The sequence below is a fragment of the Colletotrichum lupini genome, chromosome 1, assembly GCF_023278565.1.
Source record: "Colletotrichum lupini chromosome 1, complete sequence".
Taxonomy (NCBI): Eukaryota; Fungi; Ascomycota; class Sordariomycetes; order Glomerellales; family Glomerellaceae; genus Colletotrichum; species Colletotrichum lupini.
The window spans coordinates 1,773,355-1,784,904 of record NC_064672.1 but is presented as its reverse complement, the minus strand read 5'-3'; the positions used below and the strand labels follow the sequence as shown (position 1 = coordinate 1,784,904).

Below are 11,550 nucleotides of genomic sequence, written 5' to 3'. Positions count from 1 at the left end.
GACGTCAGTCGCTCGCCAACAGAGTCATTTCGAACGACTCAAGCCCTGCCATCAGGTCTTCCAGAAGGTCTCGCACCCCCCTCTTTCTGGATTCGTCCGCCTGCAGAGAGGGTGTGGTCGATCTACACAGATGAAAGAAAGGAAACAAACCGTTGGCAGCCGGATGAAGTGAGTCGCCCCAACGTCGCGGGCCCCTTTTTTGCAGACGCGAGAAAGGAAAGGGTAAGCTTACTTACTCGGCGCTGCGCGTGGCCGAGAAGAGAACCCAACTTTGAGATCCGACAAACATCCCCCCCCAGTGCCTCGAGCAGGTCCCTTCCCAACACGGCCATGTCCCAGAAACCAACAAGCTTCGCTTGTGACCGGTGCAGGGCGGGGAAGCGAAAAGTAGGTCGTCCGCGCGCGAAGAAGAACTTTCCCAAAGTTTTGCTCCATTTCTAGACTCCATTCTAGACCCCACGGGGAAGGACCAACTTCCCCGAACTCCCTTGCTAGTCTCCTAGTCCTTTCGTGAACTGCCGTGACTAACGCCTTTCTCCCGTCGGCAGTGCGATGCTGCCCGTCCTGCATGCTCCTTGTGCAGCAGGCAGAACAGGGAATGTGTTTACACTGAGCAACGCCCCAGAAAGTGTGTCACCTACTAGTTACTTATGGTTCACGTCAACTATAAGCAATGCTTAGTAGCCACCGAACTATGTCGCTAACGTAATCATCCAGGCGGAAATACTGGGATGAGGACTACGTCAGAGCCCTCGAGGCTCAAGTACAATCGCTGCTCTTGGCCCTAGAGAAGCAAAGCGTTGAGAAAGAGCCCTCCCCGGCACTGTCTCTGAGTGATCGCGCATCTCAGTCTGCAGAGCCCGATGCAACCCTCCGAGAAAGTCTCGATGGAGGTGACGCCACCGAAGGTCTCGCAGTCGGCGGGGACGACGAGGAGACCAAGGATGTTGTCTCTATAGAAGACCATGGAGGCAGTACGAGTAAGGACTCAGGGACACAGGAGAGGTCTCAGATGGCAATGGAAGAGTTGTGTGTAATGCTTTGGAGAACGAATGTCGGTGATGGGGTAACCATCATCGACGACCCTGCCACTGGGTCTCACTATGCAGTCGATCCCGTACGGCCAGCTGTACCCATGGCCCATCAAGTCATCCCTCCAGAACAGGTGCTCGTTTACTGTCGACAAAAGGGCCTCATCCACGAGATGGCGGATCTGTTCTTGGATAACATCAACCAAGAACATCAGTTCACGCCGTACACGACAACCGACTTCCTGCACAACTACCCTTACCAAACCCCAGATGAAGCCTTCTTACACAGTGCCATCATCGCTACAGGCACAACCTTTACACGACGACCAGATGCTACCCTCATAGGAGATGCATTCGCGCAGTTCGCAGAAAGCCTCATCTTCACCTGCTGCCGGCAGAATCCCACACTCAAAGTCATCCAGGGGCTGTCAATGATGTCGTGGCGCTCATTGGCTATGGGGAGAGACCACTTTGGCTGGATGTTCATCTCCATGGCCGCCGGCATGTGCGTACATCTGAGACTGCACGTCTTGGCGCTAGACGAGTGCGAAGCCAGGCAGCTAGAGGCTACGGAGCAGGAGATTCGCACTTTTTGGATGTTTTACATCATTGACCGGACAGCCATCTCGATTCTAGGCCGTAACTGCGCATTACCGTGGCGGAGAGTAAACGTACCGGACTTTGAGATGACCTTTGAGAACTCTAAGGCGGGCCTAGGTCAAGTATCTTTTGCATGGCAGTGCAAGTTGTGGTATCTGCATGACCAGTACATGGACCAGGTGTAAGTCCTGCTTCTCCGTCTCCCACACAGATTTCAGAAGATGGACTTTCGTGAGTAACACCGATCTCAGCTTCTCAACAAATTTCGAATCTCTACCCATACCGCAGCAAGTCCGCATCCTCGTAGCAAGCCAGGACGCACTCAGCGCCTTCTTCCGCTCCCGCGATGATAGGCTTCATCTGTCGGGAGACTCAACCCCGAAACCAGTTATCCAATTCCACCTAGCCTACCAAATGACAATCCTCATCACCATGCCCCCGTTCCTCCGCATTTTTGCCGCAATCTCACAAACCTCAGAGACAACCGAGCCCGGGAACACTGCGAACAACAGCAGCAGCAAGAGACAAAACTCGGAATTCATGCTTCTCGTCCTCCGCTCTCTCACCGCAGCAGCAACAGCGACTTCCCGACTCGTTCGGACCTACCGCCGCGCCCACGGCTTCGACATCTCCCCGAACCCGGTCATCATCCACCACCTCCTCAGCGCCGCCATCGTGCACCTAATGAACGCGACCAGCTGGACGCCGGCGCTGCGGCACCAGAGCACCTACTGGCTCCGGCAGTGTCTTGAGCTCCTGCGCGAGCTTCAGGTCTCGTGGCCTGTCCGTGCCGTCAAGAGTATCAAGATCATTCGTGTGCTCGCGCAGCGGTGGGGGGTGATGAGGGCTCTGCCCATCGAGTTCAGTTACCAGATCGAGCAGTCTGCGGCTACAGCGCCCGATGCTCAGAGTGACTTGGGCGCGAATATTACGCAGCCCAGGAGTAGGGACATGGGCGAGGCGGACCTGAGTGGTGTGAACCAGGTTCAGTTCGAGTATGAGTGGGATGGGTACGGCGCTACTGCGGCTGATGCGCCACCCGTGGACTTTAGCACCTTGGACATGAGCTCTTTCGCGTCTCTGGGAACTCTCGATGTTTCTGGTTTGAGCGGTGAGCGGACGAACCCTATGGGTACTGTTGATTTTCTCCAGGCCTTTCAGGGGCTCACGGATTGCGAAGACTTCAATTGGCTTTCGACTAACAATGGGTTATGAACGAATTAAGAGGCGGGGGATTGTCCCGGATATGTGTAGCGTTAGGCTCATGGATGCAATGTATTGGTACTACAAAACACCTATACCCTCGTGTGGTTCGGAAGGTTTTTGTTGCAATCTTGGTGTTATAGCGATTGAATGATCAGGAAATCTCGGGCGAAGCGATGGTAGTTTATGGATGAAAAGTTTGATTTGCTAGAATGACAAGAAAATGGCAATTATGAAATAGGTATCTAGAGAACAAGCACAGCCTCCTCCTCTTCCTCCTTCGGCACCTTCGCAACACTACCATCCGCCCTGACCAGGATCTTAATCTCCTTATCCACATTAAGCCTCAAAAGATCCGGTCTGCTGTAGTGGCCGGTGCAATCCGCGAACATCTTTGTCCTGTGGATGGCGTCAAAGTCCAATTCGCCGTAGATGATGGTCTCCGTGTTCTCATCGACGGGCTCCGATAGCCTCCGGCCGTCCGGGCCGAAGATGGCAGAGGTTCCACCGCCAGGGGTGGACATGATGGCGCCGCCCGCACTGCTGTGCGCCGCGATGCCCTTTTCGGAGATGAGCGCCGTGCTGTGGAGAACAAAGGCGTTTGACTCAATAGCGTATGTGCGGGAGAGGTTGTGGCATCCTAATCATCTAGGTTAGTTCAAGTTCATCAAGACGCCGGAATTTCGGAATGTGAAATTCCGCCCGGAACGGCATTTGTGGTGACATACCTTCTGCGCTCATCGACCACATGTCCGGGCCACCGCCGGAATGAGGCGTGACGCTGGGCCATGCCGAGACATGGATTTCCTCCTTTTGGGCAATCGTGTTATACTTCAAAAGGGGCTGGATGTGCTCCCAGCACGCCAGAGAACCGACTCGCGCAAAGGGCAGCTCAGCCACGCTCTTCAAGCAGTGGCCCGACGCGTCGCCAAAGATGGTCCGCTCCATGTGCGTGGGCTTCATCTTGCGGCGGTGCACCTTGATCTCGCCGTCCTGGCCGATGAGGGCCTGCGCGATAAAGAGCGAGTGGTTGTCGTTCTCTGAGAAGCCGAGTGAGACGGCAATGTTGTTCTCCTTTGCGCAGGCCTGGATGGTGGCCATCTCGGGCGAGTCGAGCTGAAGCGAGTTCTTGATGTACTTTACGTTGAGATCAAAGTCGATGAGGCGGGTCCATATCCACACGGGGTAACCGGGGATCCAGCACTCAGGGAAGGCGATGAGCTGAGCCCCATTGGAAGCGGCCTCTGCGATGAGCTTGCATGTCTTTGCGACGGCGGCTGGGAGGTCGATCCAGGCGGGCTCGGCCTGGGTGACGGCCACCTTGACAACTTTGCTTGTGTTGGTCATTGTTGTTGTTGATGTTGTTGTTGATGTTGTTGTTGCTGCGGGGGTGGAGTTGGTGATACGTAATGCAAGGTTTGAGAGCAAAGACATGTGAAGAGGAGATGCAACTGCAGGTGAAAAGTAAGAAGTTGACGAGCTCGTCTGATTTCGGACGACGCTTCGAAGGCTTCCTTTTATATATCTCTTGGATGGCGCTGCTGGCTGACCGGATATGGGCGCGGCATGTAATAGCTGCAATACTACAGGGTGGTTCGTTACCTGATGAAGATAGCGCCAAGATATGTCTCCCTACAAGTTCGTCTTTCTCCATGCAACTCAGACCCAATGATAAGGAAAATGCGGGGTTAGAGTTTTGCTAATCTCCATAGTCTTCTTGATAGCAAGGAGATCGTTTCACAATGCGACTGTCATAAGGGGGGTAATGATAGATCTTGAATTCCGCTAAGCCTCCGTTGGCTGCGCGGTAGTCAGCCGGGAGCGGAATGCAGACCTCCGCAGTGATACTCCGTCGGCAATGTCCAGAGGCACACGACTCGAACAAGGATGTCATAGTGCATTGTTATAGTGCGAATCATCTTGGATATCAGAGCTATCGGCAGACTTGTTACGAAATGATACTACGAAGGAGCGAAAGGAGCAAGTCAGAATCGATGCTCGTATCAGGGGCCGGAATCATTTTATGGATGTGGAGGAAATCCATATCCCGATGAGCCCCGTCCTACCGGGCGTAACCAAGATATGCCAGGTTTCAACCAGCCTGCCATTCAGCTCAACTCCACTTCAAGGCGCTCGCTTCATTCCCCTATCACTCCGGGATTTGACTAACCGGCCCATTTCGAACCAACCTCACCAGCTCAATAAGCGCCGCCTTCCCAGGGCCGATCATGTCGAGTCCCTTGAGACCCTTCGGAATGCAACTCAAGCCAATCGCAATACCCAACCCACTTCTTCTCCGTTATCTCGCGTAGATCGAATCCCTCCTGACCGGCGTCGACGGAATATCCGTTGACACTCAAATAGCTTCCGAACTTCTTGCCCTCCACCCACCCCTCCTTCTTCGGTCTCCACACCTTTGTCATGCTCTTCTCGCCCGCCGTCGCCGTAGCCGCCGGCCCGCCTTTGCTGCGGGCCTTCTTCTCCTCCGACCCGGAGTCGGTCCCAGCGCCGACTCCTAGAACCGTTAGATCTACGTCCACCACCTCACCCTTCCCCATGAAAGTGAAGCAACGCATGCCGCAATCTTTGCAAAAGAGAAAGTGCAGGTCTTTCTCATAGACCGTATAGTCGCCCAAGTCGTTGTACGGGTCGAGGGGCTTCAGGAGAAGAAAGTCATCCGGGGCCGAGGCGAGGCGCATGTGAAAAATTCCGGCTTTGTGGTAGGTGGTGCAGTTGCATCTGTAGAAGTCTTGATGCGTTCGCGATTCGGCCCTGGGGACACGCGCCGGAGGTAGTGTGTGAGGAAACGAGAGGAAGACGATGTATTGCGTCGCACCGCAATGGCATGAGCCTTTGTAGGGTCGTCTAACAGGCTGTCCATCCCTTGTAGAGACCGTTGATCTGTTCAATATGCCTATCGATGAAGACAACTGAAGATGCAATCGGGCCAGAGTGCTTCTCTTTGAAGTGCGAGATGATTTGGAGCGGGGAACCTGGTACAGGTGCGCCCTTGTAGAAACATGGAGACATTCGCCCAATTGGCGCGCTGTCGCTGATTTCTAGCCACATAATACCGGACACATTCAGACCCATTTGCGACTGGTGTTACGCCAGCACAACAATTGCTCAGCCAAATGGCGTGTAAGTGATTGGATACAGCTACAACCTATCACGCTGAGAGCCCATATTGGCTGATTGCTATAAGACGGAATCCCCGAATATCCCCTTGTTCATTCTGAGTCCCCATGGTCAGGCCTATCAGTCCATCATGCGATTGAGAGTATCAATGTGGGACTATGATTTCAACATGTATCTGCCAACTTTCTTCCCGCTACCTAGCCAACACACCGAGCATTTACCACGGGATCGGCCCATGTCGGTTGGAAAACGTCGCGCTCGCACCATCAGGTCCCAAGGTCGCCAAGTGCACCGCCTGAACCGATCCCAGTGATGCCTCATCAGGCCCCTCGTACGAGTTCATGTTTGTCGCGCAGTAGCCAGGACAACAAATATTAAACTTCCACATCTTGTCGTCCCTGTACCTAGACGCGAAAGTCATCGCAGCGTGATTGAGCGCGGCCTTGCTGGAACCATACTCGATAAAGTCCCTCACCGGACCCAGACTAGGATCCGTCCGAATCGCAAGACTCCCCAGTCCCGAGCTGACGAAAACGATGCGCTTCACTTTGGAAGACTCGCGCAGGAGAGGGATGAAAGCGTCTGTGACGGCGATGGAACCAAAGACGTTGGTGTTGTAGACCGTCGCGAGCTTCAGCCGGATCGAGTCTTCGGGCTTGCCCAAGAGGATTCCAGCATTGTTGATGAGGACGTCGAGATGGCCGAAATTTGTGCGGATTGTGTCGACGGCCAATTTAATACTGTCATCGGATGTGATATCCAGAACTAAAGGCTCGACATTCAAACCGGCTTCCTGGAGCCCTGAAGCTGCCTTCTCGATGGCTTCCTTCCGTCGCCCCGTCATGAAGACGTGGTAATCAGGATGTTCCGATGCCAGTCGCTTGGCAATCTCGTAGCCTATGCCCTGGTTGGCACCCGTCACCAGAGCTACAGTTGGGTCTGCGGACTCTTTGGACATCTTGAGATCTGCTTCTATTCCTCAATTCTAACCTTTAGGTTTTGAATATCGAAGAAGAATGCCGTCAGCCAGTTTAGTTCCAATGTCTGTCAAATGATAGTGTAAACGGTTGATCTTCAGTGGATGAAAGTGCTACCAAGTTGCTCATAAAAACTTGACAGGCGAAGTCATGAGCCAGACAGGTGTATGCCAGGCCATGGAGCGCAACCGCTTTCGCTTCAAAGTCTCGTTACTTTGCCTCTCAAAATGACGACAGATCATTCAAAGGTCCTTCCACGCGAGGGACAGTTTTCTTTGGGGAAGGCCATGAACAACAACCGAGACTGAGACCAGAGCCAGATCAGCCTGCTAGCAAAGCTTCTAAGAAAATTGATGTAGAGAAAGTCTATTGAACCTTGCCCGATACCGAAACAATCCTTCGCCCAATGTAGATGCTAATCATGCTGATGCATCTAAGATTCCATGCAGGCCTTCCCCACCTAGCATGAGCTTTCGTCTCAACTTGATCAACTTGACACGGCCCGTATCCGGAGTCCGGAAATGCTGGGAACTGAAAATGTTTGTCGGTGATCTAAAACCGAGGCCACGGATATTCGCGCTTTATGCTGGGAGCCGATCATCATTACTAATGGAAGTGCAAAGAATAACAAAGCTATTACCAGAAAGGCCTGATCTTGTCAAAGAGACAAGACCAGATAGGGGCTGGGATTTCTTAGATGATTTAGAGTGTGGGCACGCGAGTTGTGTCGGGCTTGTCATTTAGCAAATTGTCCACTCTATCACAGCTTAACATACGAAAATGTTAGGTACACAGAAGAACAAGGCGTATCTGTCGAGTGGTGATCAAAAGCAAAAGAACTGGGCCCTAACCAGGATTCGAACCTGGGACCTCTCCCAGATGTGTCGTGAAGACCCTAAGGGAGAATCATACCGCTAGACCATCAGGGCTGATTATTAAGCGACATGCTTCATTGGAAGTTGCGACGGCGTAGCTGATCTTAAAGGATAGTATGACCGGGCCACGCAAAAACGGCGGAGGATCGCGGTCCCTCGCCCGTTCCCTGGTGTCTATTGCTGCTGCTCCCCAACCGCTCATGTTGACACCCTCAGTGGCTGTTTGCAACGCGGGTGTGGTTGTTCCGTGGCATAACGCTCACTGGCAAATCGGCTGGACTTCATTCATCATGCAGGGTTAAGCCAGCCATATTCTGAAAACCTTATGGCAAGAGAAACTCTCAATTGCTAAACTGTGCGTGCGTGATGTGATGATGAATACTATAGTTCGAGCCCCACTCTTACTTATTTAATGTAGTCTTTGTTGAGGACATACTTGGACTTATCGTAGCTCTTGGGCCAAACGCCGCTCTTTCCAGGTGCCAGAATGCCATTCGGGTCCAACGCATCCTTGATGGTCTGATTCAACTTGCCAAGCGCATGGTTGTTGAAGTCGTACGTATCCGCGATCTGATCCATGAGAGCGACGTGAGTACGGAACTCGCCCCAGCCGTTGTCAGCGCAATCCTGGATCATGGTACGGACGAGCCACTGCGCGCGGCGACGCATGTCAGGATCCTCCCTGTTATAAACAATGCACACAATGTTGTCTGTGCAACCTCGCGTCAGCAATCTTCTTCAACGCCTCGTAATGGCAGAGCGACGAGCTGGGTGATGGATGACTTACGCATCTCACGCATGCCAATGCTGAGAATACCAAAGTAGTCCAACTTCGCCTCCGCGAAGCGTTTCTTAGCCATCGTGTACTGCTTCATGGCAGACTTGCCATCAACCTTGGAGATTGGCGAGAAAGACAAGAATGTGCAGTGAGGAATCCACCTGAGTAAACTGGTCAAAGCTGTAACCTTGAATTGGGGCGTTTGGGCACTTACTGGTTGAGCCATCTGAGCTCATCCCATGTCGGCAAGCCTCGCATTGTGTCAGCACGGCAGTGCAAGGTGCTGTGCTCTTCTTTGCGATCCTCAAGCAGGAACCATCGGCTTCCGGGAACCTTGGTCATCTCTCGCTTAGTGATTTCGAGATGGGCTTTGCGGATCGGCTCCGGTCCGTAGGCCGCACCAATGTAAACCCAGCGGCCAAGGTCGACCTTCTTCGCCGCAGCATCTAGTTGCTCTTCCGTGAGCGGGGTATTGGGATCATCAGTGTATGCTGTGCGGGGGTGGTAATGCGACGCATCGAGCGAGATGTGACGGAGACTGGCAGCATTCTGGAGAACCATGTTCTGTAGAGTTTTTGTGAGCTGCGTTACTCATCAAGTCTCAGAGCAGCAACTTACCACACGAAGCGGACGAATAATATCGACGACGGCCTCAAGATCTTCATCCTTCTCATATGTCACCATGAAGGGAGTAATTCCAGGGGGTGCTGGCATGAGCTACATGTATCCATCAGTCAGCTTTGCCTCATCTTGTGACCAACTTGGCCCCCTCTCATGAGTTCAAACTTACCCACATGCCCATCTTCGTGACAATTGCGTTGTTGCTCTGGGAGAAAATTCCGTCGTTGATTGGACCAAATCCATAAGGGAATAGCTGCCAACACTCGTTCTGATGCTGATCCTGAGGCGGTACCCCCTGAGCCGCCTGCTTGCGGCCCTCGGGACTCTGCATCGCACCCATGCCCGTACGAACGACCTCACCGCTGGCCAGCACAACTTCCATTCCACAGTGCATCATCCAGTGATCACCGTAGGGAGTGAAGCCCACGCCATGGTCCAGTGCGTTTCCAATCATGGAGCCGTAGCCGAGCTCCGGTGAGTCCAGCCACACCTTGTCCCGCAGCCCATTGTCATCAAGATACTTTTGCATCTGTAAATAGGTGACACCGGGCTCAACGAGACAGTAGCAGTCCGTGGAATTGACCTCAATGATGCGGTTCATGTGCTTTCCCAGGTTCATCACCAAGCTTCCGGATACTCTCGGAGCGGCACCGCCGTAGCCGATATTGTGACCTTTGCTGTACGTCCACACAGGAACGAGATACTCGTTGCAGAGCTTGATGACTGCTTGGATGTCTGTCACATTTCGGGGGTGGATGAGCGCGCTGCCAACAAATTCCTCACGCTCGTAGAGAGAGTGCATGTCGTGTGTCTGGCAATCGACGGTCTGATAGTCGCCATCATCCAGCTGGGTATCTCTGGTGATGATCTGGAGATTGTCTTTTCCGACTGCCTTTTGAAGGCTTGCTGCGAACTCTTGGAACTTCTCCGCGGATACTCCAGGGGGCAGAAATCGAGGAGCTGGCGCCGCACCGTTCGATGCGTGCCCCCCGTTCGCCGACGTGACGCCTGGTGCCATAATATAATAAGTGGCCTTGTAACCGTAGTACAGTATTGAAGATTCGAGGAATTATTTCGTGAATTTTGGAGATGGTGTAGTCTTTAATAATGTTGTCGTTCGTAACCACACATATAGTTGAGTTCGCGAACCTTCTCCTTGAAGAGGGGGAAGAGTTCATTTATTGACGAGAGCTTCCAGTCTATGACGCCCGTGAGCTTATACTCGGCTGAGCTCTAGAGCTTAGGATGAGCTCTTGTCAATCTTCATACCATGACGGATCTTCGGAAGTTCGGCCTCCATAGATGACCGCGGATCTAGTCCGCGCGGGGCCGTAAGCGCGGAGTAGCACTTGGACTGCTCGATATCAAACATCTTCTACATCAAAAGGCCCGTTCCTGATGAGAGCGGCTCTCCTGGAATTCCCCAAACTGGCTGCGTGGCATTGAATCAAACTTCCAAGAGTCCGATGGGAACGTCCGTATTATCATCCTCACCTGACTAGTGAAGTGCAGAAAAGGCTCAAGACTACATGTCTCATTGGAAAGGCAATGACAAACTGCCGATGATTGCGGAAGGTGCGGCGAGTTCGTAATCTTGACCAACTCTGCCGCGGCCATATCGTCTGATCAAGTGGGATGTTTAGAGTTGTGTTTAAGTTGTCGAACTCGGATTTCAGCCCTCGGCCAAGCTTTCCAGAATGACATTGAGTAGATGTGGTAAATAAGGCGTAATTGCTGGCCGGCAATTACGGTTCCGTTTTTGTACGACAGTAGACAAGTAACGGGCGCCGACAAGAAGCCATCTCTACTTGCCTTATACGAATACCAACGAGTTCGAGTGTTTCGCTGACGAAGTGAATCATACGCTGCCATGGCTTATGGTTTCGCCTGATCTTTGTAGAGCTACTCGGCTAGGCTGTCCTTGTTTGTTTCGAAGTATCTCCGCGTTTTAACTAAGCACGCGGCTTCCGGGTATCTAAGCTTGACAGCAGGCAGGCCACAGCCTCCTTGTTCAACTTCAAGATGAAAGGTTACTAGGACTGAGTAAGTGCCTGTAAGTAGTCAGCATATCCATGCACTGCCCGAAGGACGATAGTCCACCAAACAACTGCATTGCAGTGACGTTGTCTTGACTTGATACCTGATCAAACTCAATGTTTGTTCTCGCCTTGGAAGTAGACGGCGACCTTTCGAGGACCACGACGGACAAACCTGTGCAAATGGAGGACAGTGGCCTTCGGCCCTCGGCGTAATCTTCATGTCCATCAATATCTCGGTTGAAGGAGTGCAACGTAGATCTAATTGGGAAGTTATCACTTGAGGCGAAC

At 52.6% G+C, this 11,550-nt stretch overlaps 5 protein-coding genes and 1 non-coding gene across 6 annotated transcripts; 1 reads left to right on the top strand and 5 right to left on the bottom strand.

Moving 5' to 3' along the window:
• Positions 1 to 330: 330 nt before the first annotated feature.
• CLUP02_00499 (fungal specific transcription factor domain-containing protein) lies at positions 331 to 2,846 on the top strand (the record flags this gene model as incomplete). Its single annotated transcript, XM_049279547.1, has 4 exons — positions 331 to 387; positions 549 to 628; positions 718 to 1,812; positions 1,883 to 2,846. The coding sequence occupies 4 exons, from the start codon at positions 331 to 333 to the stop codon at positions 2,844 to 2,846; spliced, it is 2,196 nt and encodes a 731-aa protein (XP_049135504.1).
• Positions 2,847 to 3,079: 233 nt separating this feature from the next.
• CLUP02_00498 (uncharacterized protein) lies at positions 3,080 to 4,268 on the bottom strand (the record flags this gene model as incomplete). The annotated part of the gene is made up of 2 exons (XM_049279546.1): positions 3,080 to 3,474; positions 3,563 to 4,268. 2 exons carry the CDS (start codon positions 4,266 to 4,268, stop codon positions 3,080 to 3,082), a joined length of 1,101 nt encoding a protein of 366 aa, XP_049135503.1.
• Positions 4,269 to 4,619: 351 nt separating this feature from the next.
• Positions 4,620 to 5,533, bottom strand: CLUP02_00497 (uncharacterized protein; the record flags this gene model as incomplete). The annotated part of the gene is made up of 2 exons (XM_049279545.1): positions 4,620 to 4,710; positions 5,124 to 5,533. 2 exons carry the CDS (start codon positions 5,531 to 5,533, stop codon positions 4,620 to 4,622), a joined length of 501 nt encoding a protein of 166 aa, XP_049135502.1.
• A 656-nt stretch (positions 5,534 to 6,189) lies between these two features.
• CLUP02_00496 (short-chain dehydrogenase) lies at positions 6,190 to 6,930 on the bottom strand (the record flags this gene model as incomplete). Its single annotated transcript, XM_049279544.1, has 1 exon — positions 6,190 to 6,930. The coding sequence occupies one exon, from the start codon at positions 6,928 to 6,930 to the stop codon at positions 6,190 to 6,192; it is 741 nt and encodes a 246-aa protein (XP_049135501.1).
• An 861-nt stretch (positions 6,931 to 7,791) lies between these two features.
• Positions 7,792 to 7,878, bottom strand: CLUP02_tRNA004. The gene has a single exon. It is a non-coding gene; the product is annotated as a tRNA-Pro (tRNA).
• A 351-nt stretch (positions 7,879 to 8,229) lies between these two features.
• CLUP02_00495 (FAD binding domain-containing protein) lies at positions 8,230 to 10,456 on the bottom strand (the record flags this gene model as incomplete). The annotated part of the gene is made up of 6 exons (XM_049279543.1): positions 8,230 to 8,534; positions 8,612 to 8,763; positions 8,817 to 9,166; positions 9,221 to 9,319; positions 9,393 to 10,256; positions 10,373 to 10,456. Coding segments are annotated over 6 exons (1,854 nt in total), but the record flags the coding sequence as incomplete, so codon positions are not given.
• Between the last annotated feature and the right edge of the window lie 1,094 nt (positions 10,457 to 11,550).